At 35.8% G+C, this 21,530-nt stretch overlaps 1 protein-coding gene across 15 annotated transcripts in view; it reads right to left on the bottom strand.

Annotated features, from left to right (window-relative positions):
• LOC576034 (rho GTPase-activating protein 26) overlaps positions 1–21,530 on the bottom strand; it is an 81,648-nt gene that overhangs the window by 15,387 nt on the left and 44,731 nt on the right. For 10 of the 15 annotated variants that reach the window (XM_030980359.1, XM_030980364.1, XM_030980366.1 and 7 more), the window contains exons 6-22: positions 20,948–21,058; positions 18,359–18,401; positions 17,834–17,895; positions 15,459–15,521; positions 15,099–15,162; positions 14,259–14,356; positions 13,557–13,594; positions 12,704–12,760; positions 11,816–11,894; positions 11,424–11,463; positions 10,754–10,816; positions 9,477–9,569; positions 8,726–8,813; positions 8,224–8,282; positions 7,546–7,651; positions 6,772–6,931; positions 5,184–6,009 (exon numbers count right to left, since the gene is read on the bottom strand). In XM_030980359.1, the coding sequence (XP_030836219.1) occupies positions 5,184–6,009; positions 6,772–6,931; positions 7,546–7,651; positions 8,224–8,282; positions 8,726–8,813; positions 9,477–9,569; positions 10,754–10,816; positions 11,424–11,463; positions 11,816–11,894; positions 12,704–12,760; positions 13,557–13,594; positions 14,259–14,356; positions 15,099–15,162; positions 15,459–15,521; positions 17,834–17,895; positions 18,359–18,401; positions 20,948–21,058 (2,050 nt within the window). The remainder of the gene's footprint in view (positions 1–5,183; positions 6,010–6,771; positions 6,932–7,545; positions 7,652–8,223; positions 8,283–8,725; positions 8,814–9,476; positions 9,570–10,753; positions 10,817–11,423; positions 11,464–11,815; positions 11,895–12,703; positions 12,761–13,556; positions 13,595–14,258; positions 14,357–15,098; positions 15,163–15,458; positions 15,522–17,833; positions 17,896–18,358; positions 18,402–20,947; positions 21,059–21,530) is intronic. The other 5 variants (XM_030980372.1, XM_030980373.1, XM_030980374.1 and 2 more) reach the window with 3 other exon arrangements.

The following is a 21,530-nucleotide window of genomic DNA, read 5'->3' as shown; positions in this document are numbered from 1 at the left end:
AACTTATCGATCAGTAAAGTACACCCAAAATAAATTTACATTTGTCCCCTTTGTTTTGGGGATGCTTATTTACAAAAAGAAATATTCCCTTCTAGTCAGCCATGATGGTGCTCCTGAAACCCCTTTCCAAATACACAAGCCATGCACTTCTTTTAGGCTTCTAATTCTCTTCAAACAAGCTTTGCTTGATGGTTTATAATCAATACAAGTGTGCACTATATGAAAATTGACATAATCCCAGTATTACATAATAAAATCCTTTTTTCCTGTCGTCAAATACTCAATTCTATATGAATCAATTGCCTAACAATCAATACTTCTTTTGCGAAAGTAAAAAGAATATATATAAATATGAAATGTCTGGTATGGAATGAAGGGAAGACATGTGTTGGGATAGCTAATGATTCTTTCTACTTCTCTCAATTTCTCTCCCCAATGACCAACACATTGATATGGATTCTTTATCATGCAAGAACTTTATAGAATGAATCCACTAGACTCGTTGTGGCATAATGTTCTTTACATTACGCAGGATGTTGGTGGTACAGTACTGTTGACTATGTTTAAATGATACATGAACCATTTGCTTTGTATATATGTTCATCAGCACCATTCAAAGACATAAATAATGATTAATGACATCAGGGCAGAATCTGATCACTAATTTGTCAAAGTTATCTTTTTATCAATACAACTATTTCAAAGTGATTACAAGAATTCTTTTAACAAAATCAGAAGATCATGGCATTCCTTGAACCCCTAATTTAAGTCATACAGCTTTTCTTTTCTTTTCTTCTAAATATTGAAAACCTTTTAGCATCCAATTAAACAAAGATACATCTTACTCCTCAAAGAATTATAATAAAATAACAAATCAAACCCTTCTTTTCAATACTTAATGTACTGGTATGCAGCCAAGTTTTTGTGCTATGCTATTTGTAAGGGTTATAATCATTTTCTGTGCAGTCAGTATGAGGGCAGGGGTCATGAGCTGCTTTTTCAAGGGGGCTCTCTGGGAGAGGGCTAGATGGGGGCGATGAAGGGGTTGGGAAAGGATGATGGATGCTCCCCACCCGCTCTATCAAAATCATGTCTTTACAAAAGAAATCAATCAATCAATCAATTGCTGCCATTCATTTCAATAAACCATAGGATTCGAGTCACAGGGAATTGATAATATATATATTTGGTAGACTGGAGATGAAGTCAATATATAAGCCCAAATAGATTTACTTTAACATTTATGTACTATTTTAAGTCTATCATCAAAATATACAGCATATAAGTTTATCAAGATTATGTATATAAAAAACTTAAATAGAAGTAGACCCTATACGATTATTATGCTTTGATTTGGACAGACTACTCAAGTCCATTTGAAAATTTCTTCCATTTCTTTATCTATTACAAGTCCTGCAACAATTTTGCCATGAAAGACAAAAATCTGATTTAAAAATAACCTCAGATTCCCAAAATTCTCGAGTAAGAAATATCTAAAAAGACAAAAAATGATACATTAAAACTAGACTAAAGCATCAGTTTGTCATTGTTTTTAGATTCTCATCTCTAATCAAGTAGGAAATTATCCACTACATGATTGGGTATGAAATTAGATTATCCAGCTAAACCCAATCTTATGATAAATGACATCAAGTCATAGAGGGAGGCTCTTCTATCAGACTTCAATTCAATCTGTTTGGAGAATATGGGCAGAAAGAGAGCAGTATACTCTCCCAATCACACACAAAACTCTTTAAAATGGTGTATTATTGGAAGAAAAATATTGCCCTCATGGGGGGAATAAGTTCTGTGATAACGTTTTGGTCAGAACTATAGTGTATTGAGAGAGATAGTTATGACATGCGCATGTGTACTAAAAGGCACTGTCACAACTATCTCTCTCAATATGCTATGGTCTGAGCTCTAGGTGCGACTAGTGATAGGGTGTGGAACAGGATCGCCTACGATCTGAGAGTTAGAACACTGATGAAACTATTCTAGGCTACACTGAACAGGGGTGGGGTCAGTCACAGGTAACACAATTTGAACCCGATCGACCATTCCCACAGTCAGATGGGTTCGTTCTACACCGACGAAAGAAATGTTATGAACACCCCCTATCAGTGTGAGATGGACGATAAACTAGGCTATAATGAATACATCTAACCCTTCAGGTTAATTCTGCGCACTGACAACGTAGGAATGGCTATTATCCAAATTGTAGACCTGAAATTTGTATTCCATCTGATCTATTTTATTTTCCCCTCTAAACAAACCATAAATTCCACTTTTAGTACCTACAAAGTGCTTTTTATATATTATATATTTGCATTTTTATAAGCAAAGAGAATAAAACACTGTCCAAAGATAATTTGTTTCTTTATCTTAATTGCGATAGGAAAGGTAGATTATAATAAAGCTGATTGAGGAGTGACTAGAAATATTGCTAGCAGGTGGAATACAATTTCAGGCATGAGCCAATGACTTAGTAGGCCTCACACTGGCATCATGTGACAGGACTAGACCGACTGGGGGAACACACATATAATGACAAAGCCAAGTTTGTGAAGCGTGGTGGCGGGTAAGACCTGGATTAATGATGACTATGAGATTAGTTAATCCCCTCGCGAACCTCAGCAATGGATTAGTGACACCCAAAGCCATAGCCCCTTCCTGATGAGATAGCATCTCACCAAGGAGACTAAACATATATATATATATATATATATATATATATATATATATATATATATCCATCTTTCTCTCTTCAATTCAGTGCTGCATATATGAATGGAAAATACAAGGGGAAAAAATTAAGTAAATAATATTCAGTACTCGTATGGGGCATATCAAATCATGGTTTTAATGTCTCTATATGCTTCCAAAAGACCCTGGATTATTACTCCGGCTGTATCTAATTAATGACCCATACAAATATATCTCAGCCTTGATTTTAGAATACAATTCAAATAGAAAAACTAATACCGTAGGTGTTTTTTTTTTATTAATGATCTTTATGTCACGAGAAATACATATTATGCAACAAAACTGATGAAGGAGAAAAAACGGATATATATATGCAGAAATGTTGCTATGATAAATGGTAGACAGCTGTTGCTATGATGATGGTGGTGGCATTGGTGGTGGTGGTGGTAGTGCATAGTGGTAGTATAGGAACTTGTGGTGGCTAAACTAAATTGACAGACATAACAGACGCACAGCAATTTCTGGCTTGACAAAGCATAGGGTCACACATACAGGGGGATCACAAACATCATGCAGGAGAGAAAGCTACATACATAAGGCCACAGGTAGGAAGGAAGGGATACAGGGAAACAACACAGAGATAAAGCATGAGCATTAGACATAGAGAAAGGAGGATGCAACATTGGACGAGGACTTAGCAGAACATAGATCAAATCTGGAACAAAACCAAAGAAGAAACATTAAAAAGAGAGAAAATCATAAACACAAAATGGAACAGAAACACACTGCAAATCATAACACACCAACAGAAATTAAATCAAGGGTCTTACATTAAGCTAACATCGCTTTCTCGTGAGAATGTATCAGAAAGTTTTGAATTCTTTTTTGAAAGTGAAAAACTCATTTCCTAATTAAAGAAGGCTTAGTAAAAGTTGCAAAATTACTATTCCTTTTGTAGTCTCGTTAAAAATTTTGACCCAATCCCATCAACAAAAAGACTTCTTTTACAAGCACCATTTTTTAATGTTAATTAAGATGAATCATCACTGTAAAATATCTTTGGATAGGTTACTTTTTCATACTAGTTCCAAATAGTAAGTATTTTCCATTCATTTAAAACTTGCCGTACAATATAAGCTCTCCTGAAAAGTGGTAAATATTGGTTTCAGATATTGTTTATATTGCCTAGAATAAGATCTGAAGGTATTTCTTCTGCCATTTTAGGAAGAGTTGTGGAAATCAACAAATTAAAAACAATCAAAGCACTTGGATCTGATGAAGAAATTTCTTTAAAAGTATAGCATTATTATTTCAAAACTAAATAAAGCAAGGGAAGATGAATGCTGAGATGAAATTAAATTATAAATGTGATGAATGAAATCCTAGATTTACTCAATTTACTTGAATTACATCGACTATAAAATTAATTCTATACTTTAAATGTTTCTTAAATTCCAAATACTATTTTTCCAATAGTTTTAGAGCTTTTAAATCTGGGTATATGACAGACTACACTGGGATACACAAACGAACCACATGCAGGCATTCACCACAACACATACCCAGGCTGCATGCATATCAACAAATCCAAACAATATTCAGCATGAGAGCAATGGTGTTGAGCTTTAAAACCGCATAATTCCAATGTTTCTGATCAAAAGTATGATTCAAAGTAAATTCAGAGAAAGCTGGTGGAGCAAAGTTGAAAGATTTGATTGGAAGCATTTTATTCGCTGAAAGTTCATTTCAAGATGGAGTTTCTGTTGTTGCATGGGAAGGATTAGAGAAATCTATGTATATGTCATGTTCATTTACTCTTACATGTACTTTGAGACTGTATACAATGTTTTAAATTTTGAAAAGCAAAGGATGATCAAGTTTTTCAAAAGTGTGTCTAAATTTGTTGTCCATTAAGCTGAATAAATATTAAAGATTGATCAAACTCCACCAAAAACAGAAATTGTATTCCACCTGCTGACAGAAATTTTAATGAAGAGAAAAAGAGTGGTTCAGTGAAAAGAGTAATTTTTTGTGGAAAAAAAGACATTTCTTTTTTGTCCAAAGTCTGATTTTCAAAATGATTTGAAGAAATTGATGCAGCATGAAACAAAATGTGCTCTCATGAAGAAATATTGTATAGCATTTTTGACATGTACCTGGTTTGCCCTGCATAACCCATGAAGGAAGACTCTTCCTACGAGGCTTGCGGAGGACCACACCTTCTCTACCACAGGGTGCACCACTACAACCACCACTATTACTACTACCACCACCACCACCACCACTACTACCATCCACATCAACTGGTCTACCACCATCATGGTGTGTAGCAACATGACTGTTAGTGATCCCAGACACCGCTTTGGAGGCCTTGCGATCAGGTTTAGGTTTAGGTTTAGGTTTTTTCTGGAAGAAGCAGGCTAGTGAGGCGACAGAGGATGTAGGTCGGGGGATTTCCACCGCTTCGCTTCGCAAACCTGGCTTGTCTGGGCGAGGAGCCGACAGGAAGCGACGACGGAGCGCCGCCACCCGTCCCGATTCCAACAACATAGACTGTTCCCCCGATCGGTTGCCTTCCATGCCATGCTGCTCAGGAGGAGGATTCTTCATCACTGTTCCATACACTGGCATGTCTTTGGGGTGGTTTACATGGGGTGCTTTGTGAGGGCGATAGTTGACAACCTGACTGTAAATTGGAATATCACTGTGATTAGTGTCCGTGTTGTGATTGAAACTAGGTGAGATAGGACCCGAGATAGGACCCAGGCTGGGAGTGACACTACGTGGAAAAGAATCATTGCTATGGGTAGGTGATATTGGTTGGGGAGTCCTAGACCGATATGTCACAGGTGGGGGAGACTTTGGCTTCGGTGAGACAGGTGGAGGGGAATGCATGGGTTTGGTATAGAACATGCTATTGCCTGTTGTCCTGAAAGGTGGGGCACGTGGAAGGGTCTGTGTCACGCCCCCATTGTTCCCATTGTGCAGGTGCGTGGCATTATTATTGGCCCGATTGGCACTGTCCGTCCTCCTCAACCTAATATTCCACTTGTTCTTATTGGTTTCACCTGGTCTTCTAGGAGACGGTTCCCGTGACACTGTACTACCGGTGCTATCTGTAGGAGTCGCCTGTCTTCCATCTTTAGGAGTGGAGTTGGGTGTGGCATGCCTCGGTGATGCCCTCGATGATGAGGATGCACTTGAGGAGGAGGAGATGGAGGAAGAGGCTGAATTGGGGAAGTTGGTGGTAGGTGTCCTGGTTGACAGGGCTGGAGGCAAACCATCTGGAGTGGTCTTGAAGATCTGAGAAAGAATTAGGATTCAAACAGATTAACAATCAGAATGTACCATAAGAAACAAAAATCATGCCTGCATTTGAAATTGCTATCAAAGCTGGTAAGGACTATCCCAGAATTTTATCTTAATATAGCATTTGAACATTTAACATTTTTGGAACAGATAGATCAGGACAGCATTTTACAAAACTGTATAGATTCATGGACATCACATTGAAACACAGGAAAGTATTAAAATTACAATTGTTTCAATTAAATATTGGCGATCTTGTAATTGTGACTATTTCATGTTGCCCGAAACACCAATGCTGATATAGAGCATCAAAAATATCAAGCCATTGATCTCTTTAATATTATCAACCCCACTAGAGTTAACTGAAAACAGTAAATAGCTTGACAAAATATTGTAACAAGAGACAAAGGTACAACAAATATCTTCTATTAGAGGTGTTGTGGTCGAGTGGATACGTCGCCGGACTGTCGATCACAAGGTCCGCAGTTCGAGTCCCGCCGCTGCACTAATGTCCTTTGGCAAGACATTGATCGACATTTGACACACTCCACCCAGGTGAAGTAAATGGGTACCTGGTAGGAATTTATTCCTTGAAACGCAGCGCGCGTAACAGCTGCACTGCTAAAGCAAGGGTAATTATGCTGCATTATTGTAGAGCGCTTAGAGACTTCTGACAAAGTAAGTGTTAGGCGCTATATAAGCACTGTAATTATTATTATTATTTCATCTAGGAAACAATGGATATGTTGGTGAAACCTTTTGATAGTTTGATATGAGAATCTCGATGATGATGTTGGAGAACTTGATTTCCATGATGGCTTTCATCGTCTCTTCTTCCGGTCTCATCAGGGTTGGGCCGAAGCATACGCCAAGGTTTGCTACCGTCATCAGGTTCTTTGCACAGTTACCTGCCACTCTGTGAACAAACCAGCATAAAATACAGCATAATCAGACTATCTGTGTGATTCTATTTCTACAATATCATCATAGAACAGTCAGAACCTTGTACATGTCACCACTCAAGTGCAGATGGCAAATACAGACAAGATTAAACAGCTAATAATGTTAAATATATTTACAATTTTTAATGTTATCATATTTACCAATTTTTTTTTCAAAATTAAGTTATAATTGTATAAAGTATAATTATTATTGTGCGAACCTACATCTAACAAGCTTTGCTTTCAAGTAGGTTCTTTTTTTCATTTGCTGTAATTAAACATTTTGCATTACAATGTCAAAGATATTTCAAATGTCATTTCTGTTATATCATTACATTTATTATTGTCTGTTATTGTTTATATTATGTGAAAAGAAATGAAAAATAAATTCCCTCTGTATAGAGCTACTACTACTACTACTACTACTACTACTACTACTACTACTACTACTACTACTACTACTACTACTACCAAATGTGATAATTACCGCTGATGTGCATAATAACACAATAAAGATTACATGTCTCATAAAGGTGGAGCAATACTTGGAGTTACAAGAATGAGAAAGAATAATGGAACACAGTCTGACCTGTTTAAATGACCTATGACCAGGTCAAGCATCTCAAAGTTGGGTTCTGGAAGTGTGTGTATGATGGCATGGATGTCATTCACTCTCAAGGTCTTCGACTCTTGCTCTAGAAAAAAAGAAAAAGAGAAGAAAGGCTCGTTTAGATATGGCGAGGTAAACCACTGCAAAAAATACACAGCACTTTTAAAACGTGTAAATTAATGGAAACTATGCACACTAAAGGTCCTGCGTGTGTAGGTAAAAAGATGGCAAAGGGTGAAAAATAAATAAAGCGAGTGCAATTTTTGTTGTTCTTCTTTCAAATTATAGTACAACCCTAGACCTAGGTCTTTTCTAACATACCGTAGTTTGTATTTATTAGTCACATGGCACAAGAATATTTTGTTTTACAAAACATAAGCAAAATAATGATTTTTAAAAAATATGAGGGAAAAATCATTTGAAAGATACATGGAAACAATATAAATAATTGGAGAAAAAAAAGAAATACCGTAAATGAATTACTTAAAATTAGTTTGTATTTTACCACATCTTTCAATATTTATATTTTCCTCTTTTATGCTTGTTATTGTTACTGTTCTTATTTGTTGACATCCTTTATTTATTCTATTGCATATGAACTGTAGTTGTTAATAGCATTAGTTTGATCCTGACATTGAGAATTTAGTATCGACTTACTTGCAGCTAACATCAGCTCCTCATGGTTCTTGTGCGTCATAAGAGGCTCCGGCAGGTTCCTGGATATTGGGGAAAAATATGAAATGATTATTTGAAAGAATCTTGACAAACATAGCTCATTTCATATGGTATTTCATTATGCTATTTCTACATTTTAATCCCTTTAAATATTACTTTGTGTTTTCATAGAGCAAAAAAGAGTACTGAGCTCGAGTGGATTTGGTCTAACTAAAGCCTTGACTAATATGTGGTCTAGCTTGACTGCATATGGTCCATAACCCCCCCCCCCCCTCCCATTCCAACCATTCAGACAAATATTTCAGTAAAAGACTTTCAACAAAAGGGGAAACAGCAGAGTTTGATAGAGATCTACAAAGATAAAGTACATTCTGTAGGCCTGTACAGCTTGAATTTGCTTCCTGAGTGCCATAATGATAAAGTATCATAACCACCCAATCTGTTGTAGTTAGTTACATGCAAACAAACAACAAATATGTTTGACCTGAAGTAGTTCTTGAGTGCACTAGTGATTGTTTTGATCTCCCATTCACCAGAGTCCGACAGATTCACGTTCTGAGGTTTCCTCTTATCTGTAAAAAACATTCATAAAAAGAACAAATCCATCTTGAAATTCATTCTCCAATTATAAATACAAGTTCCTAGGATTGTAAAGTGCTCATTGAGCTAGTACCTTCTCAAAAGTCATTCATTAAAAACATAATGCCAACATTCAATGTTGATGAATCAAATTTTGAAAACGCATATACTAAAGCACAGCATTTATATTCAAGTTTATTTGTTTCCACTTTATCGAAAATGACATAATTGAACATAATGTACATGGTAATAATTATAACTAAACATACAATATTGGAACTTAAATGATAAATAGATTGAAAAGGCTAAATAAAGTGGGGGATCTACTACATATGGTCATCATAAGTGATTACAACTAGAAAGAAATGCAAAGGAATGGGAAATGAAGCACAGGAAATATAAATTGATTGTATATTCTGAAATATACCCAAGACAATGCAATCTGGCTTTGCCTAGTAAATCAATATCAGAATATGCTCCTCCCTCCCCAAGAAAAAAAAAGCAGAACAGTACATCCTCTTGTCAGTATTGCAAAATATGCTTACCCAGTACATGCAAACTGGCAAAACAAAATATCTGTAAGTGCTATTCTAATTCTAAGCAATAATTAATGAAGAAAAGTAATGGGGTTAAATGATAGAGAAATAATAACTCACCTACTGACTTACCCTTACCTAGACAGACCGAGGTTAACCTTTGAACTTTGCTGCTGACCCCTACTACTCTGTACAGACCTTGGTCATCCAAACCTAACAAGAAACAATCACATATTAATAAGAATTCTGTCACTGACAGGCTCACATACGCTATAGATATAATGAATTTGTAATAACAGTATTACTAAAAATGAAATTTAAGTACCCGGTATACAAATTTCTGAATAGCTTGAAACTTAGGAGGAAAAATGTGCTTAACCCTATTTTAACTGGGCTATTTCAGACCAGGTTTTTACTGGGGTGGGGGTCAATTTGACCCCCCCTAAGATCTCGGCCGTTTCACCGCCGATCGCCGCAAAAATTTGCATGCATGTCAAGTGAAGTGTATAGAATACTATGGTAATTTCAAATTTTTGAAAAATTCACTCATTTGCATATTTATGGTAATTTATGCAAATAAGGTCATAAAATTCATATTTCGGCCCATAAATCATAGATTATTCACATTTAAGCATTCTTTTTCACTACATATATTTATTAGACCATTTGGAATAATAATACAACACAAAAAATCGGAAGAGCCAGGTTATTCCTTATGTTATCTATTGTTTTTATAATTTCTTATGTATTTCATTGTTTTTTTAACTTATGTATTTTAATGTTTTTGTTGTTTTATTTCATTTATAGCTACAATTCAACTATTTTGACCCCAAAACAAACATCTAAACTTTAAACAAGACTAAATAACCAATGTTTTATCTAATTTTAGGAAAAATGACTTATACATATGTTTTGTACACAAATCACGAAAATGAGCGATTTTCGGGCTGACATGCAAAGACAAAAGGTCACGCGACCTTGTAACCGTAGGTCCGATTTTCAAAAAAATCGTTTTAAAAGATGCGTAAGACTCGAAAGTAAAAAGTCATGAGAGGAAAATTTTATATCTGCCGCAGTTTCGGAGTAGTCGCGAAATTTCTACAGGGGGGGGGGGGGGGTCAAATTGACCCCCCCCCCCCAGTTAACGTAGGGTTAAATCATAAAAGTGTAGATTTTAGGTTGCATTTAAATTGACCCTGCACTAAGGTGCATACAGAAAACAAATCATGATTGTTCTATAGAAAAATCCAAAGATTATTCAAAATAGCTTTGACGAGATAACAATTTATGGTAAAAGGAATAAAAACGAGGAAAACAGAAAGAAAAGGAGAAGGAAAGGAGTAGAGGAGGAGAGGGAGGAGGGAGAGGGGAATAAAAGAGGAATTAAGAAGTTTTACCTCTACTCTCGATGGCTTCTATGCACTTCCTGATGAAGTGAAAACCAATGTCGTTGAGGAGATCTGAAAACAAAAACAAGACACATAAATTAATTAAAAGGTTCACCCGTAAATCCAAATAAAAGATGCAAATGTTTACGCACTTCTTGCTTCTAAACTATTATAAAACAATAATCCATTCTTTCTATCTTTCTATCCGTCTATAATTCTTCCTTTCATCTGCATTTGTACCAAATTAGCACAGTTCATATTTTTAAACATAAAAAACACCTTCCGATTGGAGTTTTTAAAATTGTTTTCTGAATTGCAAAACATTGAATAAGACCTGAGGGGTGTTTCACAAAGATCCTAAGTTGAACCTATATTTAGGGTTGATTTAACAATTGAAACTATTTTGTAAAAGTTATTTTAAAAGGCATAAAGTGTTGATTCAAATCATTCACATTTTCTATTGTCAAGGAGTTTTCATGTTCTTGATGTGAAATTTATGAAAAGTGTAAAATACTTATATTTTGCACTTTTGAATATGTTTTATTTCAAGGCTACAAATGGCTCTCCATAATGGTTTAGTCCAACTTCAAGATAAGTTCAATTTGAGATTTTTGTGAAATACCCCAGCAATGGTAACAAGTATAAATGCCTTCTTTGTGATTAGAATAAGAATACTTACTTTCATCTGAATTGGAGATCAGTGATGGATTTAAGTAGACCTACAAGTAGGAGAAAAATAAACAGAGATATATGAATAAAATGATACATTAAGCTTAGTTATTCCCAACCTTTCTCTTTCAATATCTTGATAGACTTTTCTGCCCCTATAATGTCATCTTATCTGTTACTTTATTTTCCTATTTTTCACTTCTCTTTCTCTTTTAACCTACATTTTTTAATAATAACACATTAAATTAAAAAAAAAATAATTAGAAGTCTTTTCTAAGCAAATTCATACCTCTTCTTTGCAGCCAGGATAACAAAGAAGCACAAATACACATTTTGGAATCAATGACGACTAAACCTAAAACCTACCATAAAAACCTCTATTGTTGTAAGATAGAGACTTACCGGTTCCTTGCCACCCATTGAACGCATCCATTGTGATCTCTCTTCCTCTGTGACAGCTTGGAAGGTTAATACGTTGGGTCTGAAAACAAATCATCAACAATCGCTTGTTCAAAATACTGTTATAGTGCAGGCTTACAAGAAGAATACAGAGACAAAATTACATTGATTTTCTACTAAGAGCCAGAAGAGCACTAACTTTATGTTGAAGTACATAAGCCAAGTCCTCCTTAGTCTCAGCAGACGAATTACAGTGATGTAGTTAAAGATAAACTTGGATTTCTGGTAAATATAGAAAATAAATTCTAACAGAATCCAACAAAACTTACACTGAATGTTCAAGATTACAAATAAATTACATTTGCCAAACAATTGGTAGAAAATGTATAACGTAGTGGCTGAGAAATGAGCATAGAAAAATGAGGAAATCCGGGTAAGTAGGCCTGACACTATGTGCGTAACACAGGTCACTATATGCAAATGAGAGTTGTGGTTTTAATTGAAGATGATGCACAGTAATTTTTGTGCGTTTGTTTTTATTTCACTGGTTCAAACAACCAAACTACTACGGGATAAATCATAGAAATTTCCTCTCAAACTATGATTCCCATACCAGAGCTCAAGATTAGCTTTAACTATATCCCCACCATGGACACCTAATCCAAAGCACCAATTGTAAAGTTGTACTATATGTTTTGACTATGAGACTCTCAAATAGCTATGGTTTACTTCCTGAAAGAAATAAAATGGGCAATGGTCCCACTGGAACCATGCACAATGAAACAAATAGTTAGCATGTACACTGTGACTCTCAACATTAAATAATCTATTCATATAAACTGATAGCATTTCATTGTCAAATCATTCAAATCAATCTATTGTCATACTTACTTTTCCATGACAGTGATGTCGAAGCAGAACCGCTTTTCTATCGACTCTGACATTCTTCTGCAAAACAATACAACACAAAAGTCAGTTAACGATCATTTCAAGCCTAGGTAATCAACAGCAGGAATAAAATATCCCTTTGCTCATTTCCGGCATGCATTTACTACTGTTAGAGTATAATCTGTGTACAAGTTTTCATTTGAATACACAATGTCTATAGGTAGATCATATTTACCGTTGGTCAATAGTGATGCATCTGTTTCTACATTGTTAGCCAGCCATAACTAAAACTGCCCACGTAAATGTCATGAATACAAACAAACAGCCAAATGTGTGGCTACCGATGAATAGTTCTGAAGTTTGATACCTAAAGTCCTAAACATCCCTTTTAAAGTAAACTGAACAGGAGAGAGTCACACAGTTTGCCTATTATCCATATTCTTCAATTAGAAGTTGATATGCTAATAATAATAATAATAATAACCTGGATTTATATAGCATTTAATACGGAATCCCGTCTCTAAGCAGTTTACAGATATTATTATCCCAGTCATCGGAATCAATCATGCACAATGTGCACCATCTCCACTCCCTGGGGAGTATTCCTACCATATGGTCAACGTGGGGGCATAGGTAATTACTAACACAAATGCTTACGTCATCCTACCGGGTCCCCATTTCTCTCTTGGGTGTTGAGTGGAAAATGTGGATTAATGCCTTGCCAAAGGACAAAGTGCCATGTTGGGGATCGAACCACGACCTTTGACTTTCAAGTCAAGTTCTTAAACCACTCGACTACGACACTTCTACAGGGACAATAACAATAACTATTTACTAAAAACTGTTTATATCATACCTTGTGCATGTTAGAACTGTTATGACTTCCTCTGAGGTCTGTGAAGCAAAAGCAGCAAAAAAGAGACAAAGTTATCACTTTGATCAGAGATTCAATCGCACATTGGTAAGGGTAACTGTCTTTAAACTGGAAGATTCAGGGTTCGAAACTATAGGGTGCTCGTACCCTTGCATAATACAGTCAAACCTGCTTTAATGACCACCTTTCTACAAAGATCACATTTTGTGCTTCCCTTGAAAATGGTTTCTCAATGAAACATGTACTAAAGGAACCTGTACATAAAGACCACCTGTCTACAAAGGCCACTTTTCTTGTCTCCCTTGGGTGGTCTTAATAGACAGGTTTCACTGTACATGTATGTCTATATCTCTGAAAGAAGATCTATTTCTCATTGTCTGTGCTGTGTTGAATGGCCCCACATTTGACTGAAGAGTCGTGAAACCCTTCCATTGGTCACTACCTCATCTGGCTGTGACAACAAACAAATCAAACGACAACTTTAAATGATCAAGAGAATAACATCATCATTGCTGCAATGAATGCTGGTGATTCTGTGGGCTAGAACACATCGTGATAGACATAGCGTGCCAGTCCATAGGAATTCATTTTACCCGCCATTCCCCCCCCCCCCCCCCCCCCCCCCCAAAAAAAAAGGAGAAGAAGAGAGAGAGAGAGAGAGATGTTTGAGAGGAAGATACTTACAACTTTTGGTAGGGTCTGTACATATTGTTGCATGATGAGTTTCTTGGATTCCTTGTGGTAGAGACAGTACTGTTTAATCCAACTGGAACCCAGTGCTCCTGCAACCAAAACAAGCATCAAAATCAATTTTTATTAAAAATGAATGCAGTTGAAAGAATTTACATAATTATTAAACCAGTGCTAAATATTTTAGAACCCTCGCTTTAGCTGAGCTTGCTCTAGCATTCAAAGAATGCCTTCCTGCAGGGTACCTGCTCACTTCACCTGGATGAAGAGTGGCAAATGTAGATTAAGATCTTGCTACAAAACATCATGGTGCATCTTCCATTAAAACCAACCTCAATAGTCTATCCAGATATTACATACTCTCCAGTACAGTCTATCTATATTGCGACTCATAAATTAGACTTGTTACTACTAGGTAGACTAGGATCTGGTCTGATCAAAGGACATCCTTGTAGTCCAGTTACCAACAACCTGTATCAGCCACCCATCCCATAAAAATAGCTATTTCATGAATAGGCCACTATATTGATCAAGCAGGATTAGACTATTAGTGGGAATATACCTTTCAAAAGCTAGCCTTCATAGAAACTCTTATGCACAGAGGAAAATATGTTTAAATTCTAAATCAAAGAATGTTAGAATCTCTTTGCTTCAACAGTCTAAAATATATCAGCTCCAGTCTAGAAATTGTTCAGCAAACTGCTAATCTATTTATTCTTTCATGACATTTCCTACATGTAAGTCTTAGACACATGCAAGGTCTTCTTTGAAATGATTTTCATAAGAAATCAATGAAGTATGAATACCTCTGCCAATAATGTTATCAAAACTTACGTTTTTCATACATAAATAGATAGCCTTCTTGCGTTGACTTGTTCTTCCTGTTTTCATGTGGTTTCTGTAGTAAAAACAAGAGATACATGATAAATTATAAATGACTTACAAAATTTGTAATGAACAACGGTTAACATTCAATATGAGTTTATCATTGCTGTAATCTAAAAATATATCTCAGTCATACTGCCAGACCAATAACTGGGAAAATGTTGATGATTTTATGTCTGGTTTATTATCAGTATGGTTTCAGTTTAGTTGCTCTGACTTGGGCATAACAAGTTAAATGATGTTTCAAGGTAATAACAAAAATATTATGATTTGGTTTATCTGTTTAATAGAGACAAACTTATGACTTACTTCCATCATCTTGTGCATGAGATTCTCCGCTTCTTCCTTCGTTGCATCAAAACCTGCCCGAATCTAAATGTGGTAAAATTAAAGAAATAATGTGTAAAATATTAAAAACAATGACAAGATAATAAAGTTGCTAATACATAAGCACATATACAATATACAAATATTTCTTGAGACACCCTATACCTCCTTGCATTGCCTCTCCATGTGATATATGGCTGTGCAATGTTTGGTAATGTATTCATCCTCAAGATAGTTCAAAGCATTCATTTCTTGAGACACCCTATACCTCCTTGCATTGCCTCTCCATGTGATGTATGGCTGTGCAATGTTTGGTAAAGTATTCATCCTCAAGATAGTTCAAAGCATTCATTTCTTGGGACACCCTATACCTCCTTGCATTGCCTCTCCATGTGATGTATGGCTGTGCAATGTTTGCTAATGTATTCATCCTCAAGATCGTTCAAAGCATTTATTTCTTGAGACACCCTATACCTCCTTGCATTGCCTCTGCATGTGATGTATGGCTAGGCAATGTTTGCTAATGTATTCATCCTCAAGATAGTTCAAAGCATTCGTTTCTTGAGACACCCTATACCTCCTTGCATTGCCTCTTCATGTGATGTATGGCTGTGCAATGTTTAGTAAAGTATTCACCCTCAAGATAGTTCAAAGCATTCATTTCTTGAGACACCCTATACCTCCTTGCATTGCCTCTTCATGTGATGTATGGCTGTGCAATGTTTGCTAAAGTATTCATCCTCAAGATAGTTCAAAGTATTCATTTCTTGAGACACCCTTTACCTCCTTGCATTGCCTCTCCATGTGATGTATGGCTGTGCAATGTTTAGTAAAGTATTCACCCTCAAGATAGTTCAAAGCATTCATTTCTTGAGACACCCTATACTTCCTTGCATTGCCTCTTCATGTGATGTATGGCTGTGCAATGTTTGCTAAAGTATTCATCCTCAAGATAGTTCAAAGCATTTATTTCTTGAGACACCCTATACCTCCTTGCATTGCCTCTTCATGTGATGTATGGCTGTGCAATGTTTTCTAATGTATTCATCCTCAAGATAGTTCAAAGCATTCGTTTCTTGAGACACCCTATACCTCCTTGCATTGCCTCTTCATGTGATGTATGGGTGTGCAATGTTTGGTAATGTATTCATCCTCAAGATAGTTCAAAGCATTCATTTCTTGAGACACCCTATACCTCCTTGCATTGCCTCTCCATGTGATGTATCGCTGTGCAATGTTTGCTAAAGTATTCATCCTCAAGATAGTTCAAAGCATTTATTTCTTGAGACACCCTATACCTCCTTGCATTGCCTCTTCATGTGATGTATGGCTGTGCAATGTTTGCTAAAGTATTCATCCTCAAGATAGTTCAAAGCATTCATTTCTTGAGACACCCTATACCTCCTTGCATTGCCTCTCCATGTGAGGTATGGCTAGGCAATGTTTGCTAATGTATTCATCCTCAAGATAGTTCAAAGCATTCATTTCTTGAGACACCCTATACCTCCTTGCATTGCCTCTCCATGTGATGTATGGCTAGCAATGTTTGCTAATGTATTCATCCTCAAGATCGTTCAAAGCATTTGTTTCTTGAGACACCCTATACCTCCTTGCATTGCCTCTCCATGTGATGTATGGCTAGCAATGTTTGCTAATGTATTCATCCTCAAGATCGTTCAAAGCATTTATTTCTTGAGACACCCTATACCTCCTTGCATTGCCTCTCCATGTGATGTATGGCTAGCAATGTTTGCTAATGTATTCATCCTCAAGACAGTTCAAAGCATTCGTTTCTTGAGACACCCTATACCTCCTTGCATTGCCTCTCCATGTGAGGTATGGCTAGGCAATGTTTGCTAATGTATTCATCCTCAAGATAGTTCAAAGCATTCATTTCTTGAGACACCCTATACCTCCTTGCATTGCCTCTCCATGTGATGTATGGCTGTGCAATGTTTGCTAATGTATTCTCGGGTGGCCATCTGAACTTGACTTTGCAAATATCAAGCTGCATTCCTCATGTATCAAATTGAGAAAATATGTTTGCACTCTTGGGTTGAGTCAGCTGTATCGCAGTATGTAGTGACCTATACAATGGACGGCCGTTATAAACATCAGCGTTGGGGATCTACAGTGTAGAGGAGATCTCTACACATAGCCTAGTTTCAATTCAAATTAATAACAGTTACAATAAATTCATCTGATCATTCAAAATTGTCTCAAACTGTAGCAATATTGAAATTACAGAGTGAATTTAATATCATCCAGGAACGTATAGAGAGTAAAGACATGATAAAACCTGAGATGCTGATGGGAGCTCGGGAAGAGATAACAAGATTAGATGTTCCTTTACTTACATTCTGTAATTTCAGCTGAAGCTCTGTCATGTACGGTTTGAACTCTCGTGACACTTCATGACCTAGATGCAAACATGAAACCAAGTATAAACACAGATCAGTATCAGCTTTCATTCATTTCCAGGTCAGAGGTCAGCCATGATCATGTCACAGGTCAGTCATGATCATGTTCAATCAGTAGAACAGGAGCCATTTGTAATAGACAACTGTCTACCTATCATCTTTAGCTCTCCTCTTAATCTATAACATGTACTCCCTGCCCCTCTTTCTCATTTATCATATTCTGTTCTTATTTTTAAAGAAACATCCTCCCCCTTTTCTCACCATCTTCACTTACAAATTATTCTAAATCATTTCTTATCATCTTTAGACATGTACATTCCCTATTCATTGGGGGGGGGGGGGGGCAGATAGTCAAACTGGTCTGTTTATCTCTGCAAAGATGATTTTCATACCATTTAGAATGTCAATCAACTTTATAGCACTCCATAAAATAAATGATGAATGGTATGATGACTAACTTACCTTGATGGTAGAATGTCAGCCAGCTGTACATGAATCCTAATAACTGTATAGGAGAAATGGCAATAAACAAGAAAAGCAATGGAAATACAATTGAAATACAATCATTATGTAACATATAAATATTCAATATGACAACGAACCTCACCAATGTGAGCAGTAAGAACTTGTTTGACCAAAACATTATTTTATCATTAATCTCTTGAATAAGATTTTTTTTAAATATATGCACTGAGAGCTAGGACTTATATTGTAATAATGAGTAACTTTACTAAACTAAACCTTCCCCCACAAAAAGAGGTGCTGGGAAGTCCAATCCTTTAACACTGAATATTGAAATTTCTTTGATGATTATAGTCTCCATATTCTGTTTCATAAATTCCATATTCAAGTAGTCCATATTATGAGAAAACACCTGCCAAAAATTAAGAGATATTCATATCTTACAAAAACACATCCTTTAAAACTCTTCACCAAGCTCTTTAAGAGAAAAAAATACTGCAGTACTTTAATGTAAAGGATGTGACTCCTACAGTGAAGGTTAATGTAACACTGCTGGTATTCTTAAATGTGAATTGCTAGAGCTTACACCAGGAAAGAAAGAGGAAATATCATGTGATATTATGATACCTTAACATCAAAATGTTCATGAAAAATGAATCCTGGATCCTGATAACTTAAAGGGATCCGGTAACTTTGTCTCAGATTCTGAAACCAAATCCTGGATTTAGCTCATGCTGCAATGATAATTAGAAACCTTTAGGTCAGTCAGGATCCCCATGACTTTTACAAGCGGATCACCTGTCTGATTATCAAGACAGTTATGATTGGAATTACAAAGTTTGCACTACAGTTGGGGGAAACGAGTATGGTAAAACCGGTCACTTAAAGATTTTCACTTTTTTGAGGCACTTCTTGATCATTTTGAAGCGCAATTTTTTTAGGGCTTCAATAATACACCATATCACAGACACTGATAACACGTAGGGTCATGTATCTCATATTTTACATTGTTAAACGATCCCTTTAAATTGATCCGCTTCATAGACTTGAAATCTTGCCTAATATCGATTTTACGAATGTTTATCCGATGGCCTTTTCTCTTTGATTATTGATCTGCAAGTTTGAAACCTAAGACAGGATCTAATATATCGTGTCCTTCGAACTTGATTCCAAAGGTATGAATTATCAACATTATGCTGGTATCATACAAAGCAACTGAACACCAAATTGAGAACTTCGCAACACATAAGTTCCAAAAATATATTGTATATTATCCTTGGATAATAAAATGTTTTTCATAATTCTGTTTTTTATATCCATTCAAAGTTCAAATGAATCTCTATTCAAATTATTCAAATCCTAATACCCGAAATATGTATACCTTCAGGGGCATCAATACAGAAGGCATGATCTCAATTCCATTTGTGATTGTATTCATTATGAATTATTCCCATACAATATGAAGCCACGTATGAGTAGGGCAGATCTTTGCTGCCTTATTGTATGATGGAGGGAAAATTGAGAATACGCTTCTTTTATATTTTGAGGGCCAGTTGTAACAGTCTAAACTGCGTACCTCGATTCCAAATACAGTGCCTATTGTCAGCTGGCTATATATTTCAATGCAGATGAAATATTTCTCCTTGTACATTGAAATGTATTGTGAGAGGCTGAATTAACACATTTGTACCATATTCAGAGGTTCATCAATTTCAAGAATTTTGGAAATTGATTTCAGAGTCAATGGATTCAGTTGGTTATTCAATGCTTATTATCCTTTCCCCACAGATGGTTAAAGGCATCGTTTAACAATGTTAAATCTGAGATGCATGGTCCTACATGGTATCAGTGTCTGTGGTATGGTGTAATATTAAAGCCCTAAAAAAATTGCTCTTCAAAATGATCATGAAGTGCCTCAAGAAAGTAACAATCTTTGAGTGACCGGTTTTACCATACTCATTTTCCCCAATAGACTGTAGTGTTATCAAAACCGTTAGGAAAACGCAAAATGAAATTTCGATTTTCAATCATAAATATCTTGATAATCAGACAGGTGATCAGCTTGAAAAAGTCATGTGGTTCCTGACTGACCTAAAGGTTTATAATTATCATTGCAGCATGCGCTAAATCCAGGATTTTGTTTCAGAATCTGAGACAAAGTTACAGATCCCTTTAAACAGACAAAATGAATGTGACTCTTTTTCTTCTCTTCTTCCATTGTTAATCTTCAATTGGCTATGCAGCCTATCACAAAGATCTGTAGGAAGATTACCAGCTTTGACTCAACCAATAAAATCAATATATTCAGTCAACACCCCTCATTAGCAATTGTTTGTAAATGAACATGTACACATTGTTCAATCTTATCCCTCAATTTCCCAACAGGAAATATAAAAATGAAACAGTGGACCAGAATCATTAATGTATCACATGAACATTATACTATTTGTAGACTAGGCGTTACAATCAAGACCAAAGTGCATTTGATACAAGAGACAACATTCACAAGAAATCTTCTTCGCCCAGTAATGTACAAAGCAATCTTTGTGACATAGCCTCTTGAACTATCTATCACGCTATAAAACTTACCGTTTCAACAAACTCAAACTTCTTCTTCTCTTGTACTTGTTGCATTTTGAAGACATAGCAGAGGGAATCTTTATGGAACTGTCTCCTCTCCATGTCAAGTGTAGCATCAGCCTACAGACAAAATAAAAATTTGAAGGAAAAAAAAATGGAATTGATCATTTATGACATACTAGATCTCATGGATGTGTATAGGTCAAACTGGGAGAGATACTTCTAGAGAAAGTTCCATAAGTTTCCCAGCAGAGGTGATGTAGAAACAAGAAACCATCATCATCACCACCATACAGGCTTCTATTTGTTTTCAGGCTATTCATTTACTTCTTTCTTTTCCTCTAAAACGATATCTCTCTTTACAAAGATTCTATCCATTTTTTAAATTTTTTTTTATTAACATTTTCTAAATGATGACAAGTACATTAATGAAGAAATGGCAGAAGAAATGTAAAATGTTTTCATTACATATGGACTTTTCAAGCAAGTATAATGACATAAGCAGTCTTTAAAAAAAAAAAAGTTGAATAAGTCATTGAAATAACATTTACATCATACAGGAGAAAGAGTAGAAGTTATATGAGGTTGAACA

The sequence above is a fragment of the Strongylocentrotus purpuratus genome, unplaced genomic scaffold, assembly GCF_000002235.5.
Source record: "Strongylocentrotus purpuratus isolate Spur 01 unplaced genomic scaffold, Spur_5.0 spur5_scaffold_11, whole genome shotgun sequence".
Lineage (NCBI taxonomy): Eukaryota > Metazoa > Echinodermata > Echinoidea > Camarodonta > Strongylocentrotidae > Strongylocentrotus > Strongylocentrotus purpuratus.
Note: the sequence above shows the minus strand (reverse complement) of the source record. Positions and strands in the feature narration are given on the sequence as shown.